Source organism: Xenopus tropicalis, chromosome 1 (genome assembly GCF_000004195.4).
Source record: "Xenopus tropicalis strain Nigerian chromosome 1, UCB_Xtro_10.0, whole genome shotgun sequence".
NCBI classification, from domain to species: domain Eukaryota; kingdom Metazoa; phylum Chordata; class Amphibia; order Anura; family Pipidae; genus Xenopus; species Xenopus tropicalis.
Genome location: NC_030677.2, coordinates 209,862,600 through 209,874,801, shown reverse-complemented (window position 1 = coordinate 209,874,801; position 12,202 = coordinate 209,862,600). Strand labels below are relative to the sequence as shown.

General features: G+C 44.7%; 1 protein-coding gene across 1 annotated transcript in view; it reads left to right on the top strand.

Moving 5' to 3' along the window:
- Nucleotides 1–11,743, top strand: part of LOC116412536 (early nodulin-75-like) — a 66,213-nt gene extending 54,470 nt beyond the window's left edge. The window contains exon 2 of the mRNA XM_031906793.1: nt 10,440–11,743. Within this exon, the coding sequence (XP_031762653.1) occupies nt 10,440–11,743 (1,304 nt within the window). The remainder of the gene's footprint in view (nt 1–10,439) is intronic.
- The last annotated feature ends 459 nt before the right edge of the window (nt 11,744–12,202 follow it).

The window sequence follows — 12,202 nt, the reverse complement described above, 5'->3', positions numbered from 1 at the left end:
TCAAGGAGATTGGAGTTTTATGTTCTACCAGTATTGTGTTGGCCATTGGGGCCCCTTCCCAACCACTCCATTTGTCTCGGCCATAGAATCACTGGTCTGAAACAAACAACTGCAGTATCATGTCCTTAGATGCCACCTTGCAGGCTGCCATCTTGGAACCTTATCTCCACAATATTTCCTAGTAATATTCTTCCCATTTCCCTTTACCCACTAAAGAAGAAGGGCCAATGGGGAGCCTGCCATTTTACTAGGGTCAGTAGAAGGGAGCAGAAATGGAAGGCAACCACAGACAACTGATAAAAAACAGCCAAGTGCCTTTAAGTGCATATGGCAGCTCTTTAAAGAAGACCTATAGGATAAACAAGAAACCTCTAATTGTAGGCAATAACGGGGGGGGGGGGGGGATGTCCCAATCGGGCCCTGGTGGCCCAGACTGTGAAGTGGGGGTTAGGGAGGCTCTACTGGGGATGTTAAGGAATGCCCTGTGGGGGGGGTTAGGGGGTGCGGGGTTCGTGGCCGATCCCCTAGTCCGACTTTGGGCAATAATTAATAATATACAGTGCTGGTTTCACTTTGGGCTAAACATTATTTCTATCTGTAACAATGGCCCCTTTATTGGAGCTCCCTATAGATCCTCTCAGGTCCCTGTCTGTGTTTCAAATGAGGGGTGGGCGTGTCCTAACGGTCCCTGCCAGAAGCACAGTAGGAGGGGGAGAGCCAATCACAGCCCTGCAGTCACACAAGCACAGACAGGCTTCAGTTTCCTATCAGGTCAGCCTAGCTCCTGATTGGTTCCTATCCTACAGTGCTGAAGGCTTCACAACCTGGGAAAGGAGGCAGCAGGAAGTGGAAATAGGGGGGATTAGACATTATTTTTCCCAGCACATCCCTTCTTTATTTAGAGGAGTATAACGCACTGGCACATTCTTGTTTTTTACGCAATATGTCCCCTTTAACATATGGACATGCCATTTGGAGGGTTGCCACAGATGCTATTTTTAAAAGACCATTTTACCCTTTTGGGGGAATTTTGTATAAGGGGCTACCCCTGCACAACTGCACCATATACAGGAAATGCCGGGCTGTTATATATCATTACTTTGTATGTACTAATTACTGAGAGAGCTGAACTGGGCTTCCTAGGAGTGAATTTCCATTCTGCCTTTGTAATCAGGTCGGCCATAAAGTTCCAGACCTTCTGTGCCTAAATCTGCTCTCTCTATCAGGCAAGGGGAAAAAAATATTTTACACCTTTTAATGCACTTAAAATAAAATAAAAGGGGTAATATCATGATGTTTTTGGGGTACTATTTATTTCTAAATGACACTGTTACACTGCAAATAATTCCCTCTGCCATTTAACCTTTTATTCTTGTACCAACAAATGTATTTGTAGCTGTAATATTGGTGTGTAGGCGCCATCTCAGTGCCTTGTGCCTGAGTCTGAGCTTTCAGCCAGCGCTACACATTAGAACTGCTTTCAGCTAACCTATTGTTTCTCCTACTCCCATGTAACTGGAGGAGTCCCAAGCCGGACTTGGATTTCTTACTATTGAGTGCTATTCTGATACCTACTGGGAGCTGCTATCTTGCTCCCTTCCCATTGTTCTGCTGATTGGCTGCTGGGGGTGAGGGGGTGGGATATCACTCCAACTTGCAGCGCAGCAGTAAAGTGCGACTGAGTCTGAGCTTTCAGCCGGCACTACACATTAGAACTGCTTTCAGCTAACCTATTGTTTCTCCTACTCCCATGTAACTGGAGGAGTCCCAAGCCGGACTTGGATTTCTTACTATTGAGTGCTATTCTGATACCTACTGGGAGCTGCTATCTTGCTCCCTTCCCATTGTTCTGCTGATCGGCTGCTGAAGGATAACTATGGCCCATAATATTGATAATCATTTACTTTGCTTTGCCTTTATTATAGTCCATCCTGAGTGTGCAGGTTCTGGCCCAAAGCAGCCTCTGTCTCCAAGCTCCTCAGGCAGCCGACACTTTGCAGAGAGGGTGTTGAATGAAATGCATTTAAAGGTTAAAGAGAAGGTGAAAGTGCCCACTCTTCCCAGGAGAACAAGGAAGGCGAATGGCGTAATTATGCTGATGTTATATACTGAAAACCAATGTGGGGCCTTTACAAGGTTAATCCCCTAATGGGCCCTACTAAGGTGAATTCATTAGCCGCAGTCCCTGATGATCACCTACATGACCGGGAGCTCGAGGTGACGGCTTTTGGCCTACAGTATCCAAGCCCCAATTTAATAGCCGCTCTCCGATCTACGCCGGGAAGTAGAGCAAAAAGGCAAAATAAACAATAGGGAAAACAAGCGCCGGTGCCGTGACTATTCCTATTATTAGTAAAGGTTCTGTTTAACTTGCCTTATCCCCAGCCCTGCATTTCTACTAAATATGTTCAATTCATTTCTGTACATTAAGGGATAATACAGGTAGAAACTTTAATCATGGGGAACAGAGTGATCCATAAATATGTGAGCTAACAGTAATAATAATAATAATAATGTTAAACAATAATGATAATAATACTAGTAATATAGGTACGGGATCTCCCATACACTCTATAATGATATAATTCAAATTTGGGGAAAAGGGAATCATTTAATCATTAAATCAACCCAATAGGGCTGTTCTACCCCCAATAAGGGGTAATTATATCTTAGTTGGGATCAAGTACAGGTACTGTTTTATTATTACAGAGAAAAGGGAATCATTTAACCATGAAATAAACCCAATAGGGCTGTTCTGCCCCAATAAGGGGTAATTATATCTTAGTTGGGATCAAGTACAGGTACTGTTTTATTATTACAGAGAAAAGGGAATCATTTAACCATTAAATAAACCCAATAGGACTGTTCTGCCCCAATAAGGGGTAATTATATCTTAGTTGGGATCAAGTACAGGTACTGTTTTATTATTACAGAGAAAAGGGAATCATTTAACCATTAAATAAACCCAATAGGGCTGTTCTGCCCCCAATAAGGGGTAATTATATCTTAGTTGGGATCAAGTACAGGTACTGTTTTATTATTACAGAGAAAAGGGAATCATTTAACCATTAAATAAACCCAATAGGGCTGTTCTGCCCCCAATAAGGGGTAATTATATCTTAGTTGGGATCAAGTACAGGTACTGTTTTATTATTACAGAGAAAAGGGGATCATTTAACCATTAAATAAACCCAATAGGCCTGTTCTGCCCCCAATAAGGGGTAATTATATCTTAGTTGGGATCAAGTACAGGTACTGTTTTATTATTACAGAGAAAAGGGAATCATTTAACCATTAAATAAACCCAATAGGGCTGTTCTGCCCCAATAAGGGGTAATTATATCTTAGTTGGGATCAAGTACAGGTACTGTTTTATTATTACAGAGAAAAGGGAATCATTTAACCATGAAATAAACCCAATAGGGCTGTTCTGCCCCAATAAGGGGTAATTATATCTTAGTTGGGATCAAGTACAGGTACTGTTTTATTATTACAGAGAAAAAGGAATCATTTGTAAAAATTTGAAATATTTGCTTATAATGTAGTCTATGGGAGATGGCCTTTCCGTAATTTGGAACTTTCTGGATAACGGGTTTCTGGATAAGGGATCCCATACCTGTACTGCTGTTTCATTCGGCCGAGGCATATCTTCATAGAGTCTATCTGAGCAGTGACCTCTAGTGGCCATAAAAAAATAAATGGTGCTGTTCTGTTAATATGTTTGGAGACTGCCTCAGCCAAAATAGCCTATCAGATACCTGTCTTCTGCCTAAATACTATGTCTCAAGAAAACAATGCAGCAGTTCCCTCTATATATATATATATATATATATAGAAATATGCAGATATATCCTTATGCTGTACTATCAAACAGTTTGGCAGCTCCTACCCATATTCTGTGTGCTCAGCAAGTTATTTACCCTTGAATTGTGCTTATATGGGAAGGAATATGGCAACCCCCACCCATATGCATAAATACAGGGAAGGAATGTTCTATACGCACAATACATGGCAGATAACATCACCTAATAAACATTTTTATATCACCGTGACTGCGGAGGGTAAAAGTCGCCCGTAATGTACAGCCGCGTCGTAGCTACAGCGCAAAATCCCCTCCTGAACTGCCTTTTAATATTAAAGGGAATTCCCCCGGGAGCGCCGCTCGTTATGTAACTCCAGCAGATTGTTTAATTATTTCTGAGAGCATTTGCAACTCCATCTTTTATTGATCAGCCGCCGGGTTATTCCAGTTCGTGCCGGCACCGAGCGTCAGCCCCCTCACAGAAATTCTGGAAATATCTTCATATCATGTATATTATTAGATGACAAAGAATGGAAGATTTTCTAATTGGGCCAGTGTTGTTAGTGGGGTACCGGAAGATTCCGTTGCTTTTTAACTTGATTATTAATAGTGTTGCCACCTTTGTCGTCTTCTTTCTCCGGGCAGGGGGCGGGCAGTGATGTCACAGGGGGTGGGGATGGGCGGGTCGGTGACATCATGGGGGGGCTGTGACATCAGGGGATGGGGTCACCTTAATGATTGTAGCATCAAGCTTGAAGAACCCATCCCTTCATCCAACCCCACCCCTTATACACACACTATCGGACAATAGGATGGGAAAAAAGGCTGCAGTGCTTATTAATATACATTTTAACATATATAAACATATAACACGTGTGTATATAACATCATAACTCATTGTAACATCCATTTGTATTACAAACATTAAACAGCAGTAACCAACTCCACCGATCCGTGTATATAACCAATCCTGAGCCCAGGCCTGGAGTCTGTCCAACCTACTGTCCAATCTCCCACCAGGACTCCAGGCCTACCCATTTACCCCGTCACCTTACGAACTACCCATATTAATTACCCCTGTGGCTCAGAATGGAGCCACCCCACCACTGCAACTTAGGAACCTTTGCATCCAACAAGGTGGGTGGGAGGGACACTGCTGTGTCCTGCTCCTAAAGAAAGTGGTGAATAGGTTTCCAGGCCCACCTAATGCACCACTGGCCAATCAGCCCCCAGCTAGCCCTTTTCATTGCAAAACATGGGGGGTTCCTAACACAGTCATGCCCTGCTTCCCAAATGAAGCCAATTGTTGCCAAATGAGCAGATATTTCTCCTGATTTTCCCAACGAAGGTGGACAATATGGTCCTAATCCAATTGCATTCAATGAAGGGGATAGGAGCTGTTGGAGTGATGGTTGTCCTCGATTTGATGGGAAAATCAATCAACATTTGGCCAGATGATGGTTGGGGAGGCCCGCCCTGAAAGGGCCTCATACACAGCCAGATAAGCTAACAAATTGGTCTGAAGGACCTGAATCGCAGCTTAAATGTGCCCATGTATCACCAACTTTAGATGTTTTTCCACTGAAGATGGAGAAGAAAAATAATAGTTGGTAATGATAGTAGGGACATACCCATGGCTCCATTGGACAGTGGAGGCAAAACAAAGAATGGGACAATGGGCTACTATCCATGGAGAGGAAGGGTCCCATATAGAGGTAAGTCATTATACAGAGCAAACTATTGTACCTGTGCTACTGTATCTCTGCATTACTGTAATGCTGTAGTTCCGTAGGATGACAAATACATAAAAGCATATTAATGTTTTCATGTATTTACACTTATCTTTCCCTTTTTAATTTAGATATAAATTAAATTCAAATGAAAACTTAATAAGTAAAAAGAAAATATTGACTGTGCCCATAGTCTATCAGGTAAAATGATTTGCTTGCTGGGAAGCGTGTAGCTCCTCGCTGAGGAACATGCCTCATTTCTAACAAGACTTGGTATTTTCATTTCTTCATTCTCTCTCCGTCAATACCACTCGGAAGTACATATTTGTCTTCAGTACCGAGAGATAAAGCAGGTGCGCCTCCTCATAAGGTTTCTTTGTTTTTCCAAACAATCTCTCTCTCTTGTTTTTGGAACATATGTGAATAATTAAGAAGCTCCGATGCCGCTGCCGCGTTAGATTGATAAGCATCCGTTATGGAGATCAATTAAAGCGTAAATGGAAGTGTCATTTGGAACAGTTCGACGGCGAGAAAAAATCAAGTTGCGATAATGCAAGGACTGGGGAGGAGGTTCAGCAATTCCTCGTACCAAGGAGAAGGCAGTCGTGTTCTTTATTTCTATTCTTATTGATTTTCTACTGTCCAAATTTTTTTTCTATATAAGGGAAAGAGGGAAAGAGAGATTAAGATGGGGATTCAGCCCAATAATTATACCAACATTACACTGCTTAATAATGTATCATGAATAACCAGCCACTTACTGTGCCAAGATATACCCATGGGAAGATGCTCTTCAGGGTTGCATAGTTAAGTTGGGATAAAAAAAGGCCAAAGTCCATCAAGTTCCAAACGAACCCCCATATATAGACTTATACTGACCTATATTTACACTCATATAAATAAACTATAAATGCCAATATCTATACTTATTGTAGCTGTTTGTAGCCTTGGATATTCGGCTTATTCAAGAAATCATCCAAGGCCCTCTTATAGGCATTAACAGGATCTGCATGTTGGGTGTTGGGTAGGGGGTTCCTCACAGTGAGGGCAGTGAGGTTGGGGAATGCTCTGCCGGGGAATGTTGGGTAGGGGATTCCTCACAGTGAGGGCAGTGAGGTTGGGGAATGCCCTGTCGGGGGATGTTGGGTAGGGGGTTCCTCACAGTGAGGGCAGTGAGGGGGTTGGGGAATGCCCTGCCAGGGGATGTTGGGTAGGGGGTTCCTCACGGTGAGGGCAGTGAGGGGGTTGGGGAATGCCCTGCCGGGGGATGTTGGGTAGGGGGTTCCTCACGGTGAGGGCAGTGAGGTTGGGGAATGCCCTGCCGGGGGATGTTGGGTAGGGGGTTCCTCACGGTGAGGGCAGTGAGGTTGGGGAATGCCCTGCCGGGGGATGTTGGGTAGGGGGTTCCTCACGGTGAGGGCAGTGAGGTTGGGGAATGCCCTGCGGGGGGATGTTGGGTAGGGGGTTCCTCACGGTGAGGGCAGTGAGGGGGTTGGGGAATGCCCTGCCGGGGGATGTTGGGTAGGGGGTTCCTCACGGTGAGGGCAGTGAGGGGGTTGGGGAATGCCTTGCCGGGGGATGTTGGGTAGGGGGTTCCTCACGGTGAGGGCAGTGAGGGGGTTGGGGAATGCCCTGCCGGGGGATGTTGGGTAGGGGGTTCCTCACGGTGAGGGCAGTGAGGGGGTTGGGGAATGCCCTGCCGGGGGATGTTGGGTAGGGGGTTCCTCACGGTGAGGGCAGTGAGGGGGTTGGGGAATGCCCTGCCGGGGGATGTTGGGTAGGGGGTTCCTCACGGTGAGGGCAGTGAGGTTGGGGAATGCACTGCCGGGGGATGTTGGGTAGGGGGTTCCTCACGGTGAGGGCAGTGAGGGGGTTGGGGAATGCCTTGCCGGGGGATGTTGGGTAGGGGGTTCCTCACGGTGAGGGCAGTGAGGGGGTTGGGGAATGCCCTGCCGGGGGATGTTGGGTAGGGGGTTCCTCACGGTGAGGGCAGTGAGGGGGTTGGGGAATGCCCTGCCAGGGGATGTTGGGTAGGGGGTTCCTCACGGTGAGGGCAGTGAGGGGGTTGGGGAATGCCCTGCCGGGGGATGTTGGGTAGGGGGTTCCTCACGGTGAGGGCAGTGAGGAGGTTGGGGAATGCCCTGCCGGGGGGATGTTGGGTAGGGGGTTCCTCACGGTGAGGGCAGTGAGGAGGTTGGGGAATGCCTTGTAAGAGGGGCCTGGATGAGTTATTGAAGAAGCAGAGTATCCAAGGCTATTGTGATACTAATATCTACAGTTAGTATTTATGTTTGTATATATAGTTTATGTATGTGAGTGTATAGATGGGTCAGTATAGGTTTGTGGGTGCTGGGTTTACTTGGATGGGTTGAACTTGATTTTTCAACCCTATGTAACTTTGTCCAAACGCCATTGTATCTTTATAAATAAGAGGGGGCAGACAGCATTATACAACCATCAACAATGCACAATGCTCTTTCCTATTATCCCCCCATTCATTGTGCCAACCTTGCGTCCCATTTTGCGAATCCTCACGACAAATCCCTGTCTTTATGGCACTTACATCACCGGAGAATTTGCAAAAAAATATTCCCTTATAATTTGCTAATTGAGAGGCACTTTAGGGAAATATTTATGCACCAGTAAATACATTTCATAAAACTAAACATGTACAAAGTAACAGCTGACAGCTTAGACGTAGGTCAAAGATCAAACCGTAAAAGCGTTCAGGAAATCTATGCGCCCTAACAGCAAACATAAGGTAGAATTAGATAGAAGCTGTGTTATTACATACAGTTGCATTGTACTAGTTGGCTTCTGACACTCCAACACAACTGCACTTCAGAACTTTCTCCCAACTCCAATTTATCGAGTTAACCAGACTTTCTACCTCTCCCCGTGTTGAACTTATTTCTGTCCAGAGCGATGGGCCCTTGAGGAAAGACGATTAGATCTGTCAATCAACAAAACAAGCATTATTTTTGCCAATCAACATGGATTTCGGATTAGGGTTCTTTAGCCTGGTCATCATTATTATTGACATTGTCTGGGACCCAGTAACTTGTTCCCTCCGGTATCAGTTATTACATGTTCCTTTCCAATTAAGTGGCATTATACCAGCTTTTCTCAGCAGTATCCGCGTTACCGTGCTTCCCTGATGGTTACTTACAATGTACCCCGCTGTTCCACCAGTATAACAGGTAACAGAAGCCAATGCTTAATTAGTGACTTGACTACCATTGCAATGGTTTTTCTTTCTACCACTGGTATATTATAAACACCCAAAGGCCCTTTGTTTATTTTAAATAATAAAAGATAAGACTGTTCGGGTGCATGGAAGTGGGTGAAATGTCCCTGATTAATATGTAGAATGGAACATGTACATCCAAGTGCACCTTTACTAACCATTTCATTCAATTCTTCCCATTATATTTGTAGGCAAATGATTTCATGATAAGGATCACCCCCGTGTTGATTTGATCGATTACATTCTAATATTATTGCATCAGAGTTGACCTCTCAGGCTAATGCCAGACGAGGCATGGGGCGGACATTTTTCGCAATCGGAAAAGCGTTCGATGAAAATACCGCCCTTCACCTCCTACATGTGTCTGCACCCGAGCGTATTCTATTCAAGTATATGGCGAAAATATCTGCCCTATGCCTTGTCTGGCTGCTTGGTCAGCCAGCCAGTTGTCCAAGGACAAATGATGAATGCACAACTGTACGAATGTCTACATTATATGTGATCTGCTCAATCAACCGCTATTCAAGAAAATGCAAAAAGTCAACACAAGTATTGCTAGTGTTGGTCACTCTCTGTCATTTGCATCCACTGGCGGATTGTTTCACAAAACACATAAAAAAAATTTGCAGTGGAAAAATTGGCTGTGCGTCCAAAAAATTGTTGCAGGCATCAAAAGAATAGTCGCAGGCATCAAAAGAATAGTCGCGGGCATCAAAAGAATAGTTGCGGGCGTCAAAAGAATAGTCGCGGGCGTCAAAAGAATAGTCGCGGGCGTCAAAAGAATAGTCGCGGGCGTCAAAAGAATAGTCGCGGGCGTCAAAAGAATAGTCGCGGGCGTCAAAAGAATAGTCGCGGGCGTCAAAAGAATAGTCGGGGGCGTCAAAAGAATAGTCGGGGGCGTCAAAAGAATAGTCGGGGGCGTCAAAGGAATAGTCGCGGGCGTCAAAAGAATAGTCGCGGGCGTCAAAAGAATAGTCGCGGGCGTCAAAAGAATAGTCGCGGGCGTCAAAAGAATAGTCGGGGGCGTCAAAAGAATAGTCGGGGGCGTCAAAAGAATAGTCGGGGGCGTCAAAAGAATAGTCGGGGGCGTCAAAAGAATAGTCGCGGGCGTCAAAAGAATAGTCGGGGGCGTCAAAAGAATAGTCGCGGGCGTCAAAAGAATAGTCGGGGGCGTCAAAAGAATAGTCGCGGGCGTCAAAAGAATAGTCGCGGGCGTCAAAAGAATAGTCGTGGGCGTCAAAAGAATAGTCACCCACATCAAAGGAAAGTCACGGAAGTAAAAAGAATAGTTGCACGTCAAAAGAATAGTGGCAGGCGGCAATTTTTTTTGGCGTGCGACATGTTCGCTGTTTCGTGAATCTTTTAAAAGATTCGCAAATTTTTCAGTGAAGCGAAACTGGGCAGACTCGCTCATCACTAGTCATTCATCCTACTGACTAATGTCACCTATTGTATACAGCTCCCTTTCATAATAGAAGCTTAGCATGTAACAAGCTCACTATTCTGGTGAGTAAAGGGTTACCTTAAAAAGTCTAGGTGTGCCTGGACAAAACTGCCTGCTGGGAAACTTGTTTGTATCAAGACTTACCTAGTTTGCAGGTAACATGAAGTCTCTAAAGCATGTCGACTTAGTCTGTGAACTTTGAGCTTCTTAAAATAGAGACCAGACCTTACCAACAAGATTGGACCAGATTCCAACTGAAAATAGAGACCCAACCTTACCAACAAGATCCGACCAGATTCCAACTGAAAATAGAGACCCAACCTTACCAACAAGATCTGACCAGATTCCAACTGAAAATAAAGACCCGACCTTACCAACAAGATCCGGCCAGATTCCAACTGAAAATAGAGACCCGACCTTACCAACAAGATCCGACCAGATTCCAACTGAAAATAGAGACCCAACCTTACCAACAAGATCCGACCAGATTCCAACTGAAAATAGAGACCCAACCTTACCAACAAGATTGGACCAGATTCCAACTGAAAATAGAGACCCAACCTTACCAACAAGATCCGACCAGATTCCAACTGAAAATAGAGACCCAACCTTACCAACAAGATCTGACCAGATTCCAACTGAAAATAAAGACCCGACCTTACCAACAAGATCCGACCAGATTCCAACTGAAAATAGAGACCCGACCTTACCAACAAGATCCGACCAGATTCCAACTGAAAATAGAGACCCGACCTTACCAACAAGATCTGACCAGATTCCAACTGAAAATAGAGACCCGACCTTACCAACAAGATCCGGCCAGATTCCAACTGAAAATAGAGACCCGACCTTACCAACAAGATCCGACCAGATTCCAACTGAAAATAGAGACCCAACCTTACCAACAAGATCCGACCAGATTCCAACTGAAAATAGAGACCCGACCTTACCAACAAGATCCGACCAGATTCCAACTGAAAATAGAGACCCGACCTTACCAACAAGATCCGACCAGATTCCAACTGAAAATAGAGACCCGACCTTACCAACAAGATCCGACCAGATTCCAACTGAAAATAGAGACCCGACCTTACCAACAAGATCCGACCAGATTCCAACTGAAAATAGAGACCCGACCTTACCAACAAGATCCGACCAGATTCCAACTGAAAATAGAGACCCAACCTTACCAACAAGATCCGACCAGATTCCAACTGAAAATAGAGACCCAACCTTACCAACAAGATCCGACCAGATTCCAACTGAAAATAGAGACCCGACCTTACCAACACGATCCGACCAGATTCCAACTGAAAATAGAGACCCGACCTTACCAACAAGATCCGACCAGTTTCCAACTGAAAATAGAGACCCGACCTTACCAACAAGATCCGACCAGATTCCAACTGAAAATAGAGACCCGACCTTACCAACAAGATCCGGCCAGATTCCAACTGAAAATAGAGACCCGACCTTACCAACAAGATCCGACCAGATTCCAACTGAAAATAGAGACCTGACCTTACCAACAAGATCCGACCAGATTCCAACTGAAAATAGAGACCCAACCTTACCAACAAGATCCGACCAGATTCCAACTGAAAATAGAGACCCGACCTTACCAACAAGATCTGACCAGATTCCAACTGAAAACAGAGACCCAACCTTACCAACAAGATCCGACCAGATTCCAACTGAAAATAGAGACCCAACCTTACCAACAAGATCTGACCAGATTCCAACTGAAAATAGAGACCCAACCTTACCAACAAGATCCGACCAGATTCCAACTGAAAATAGAGACCCAACCTTACCAACAAGATCCGACCAGATTCCAACAAGTAACCCAGTAAGGACCACTGTACTAATCCTTCCCTACCACCTCGCCTGTCTGCTTTGAGGCCTGAGAGCCCAGGGCTTGAAGTATAATTATAAATTATTTTACAATAGATGAAGGTCCAAAATTATTTTCAACCAGT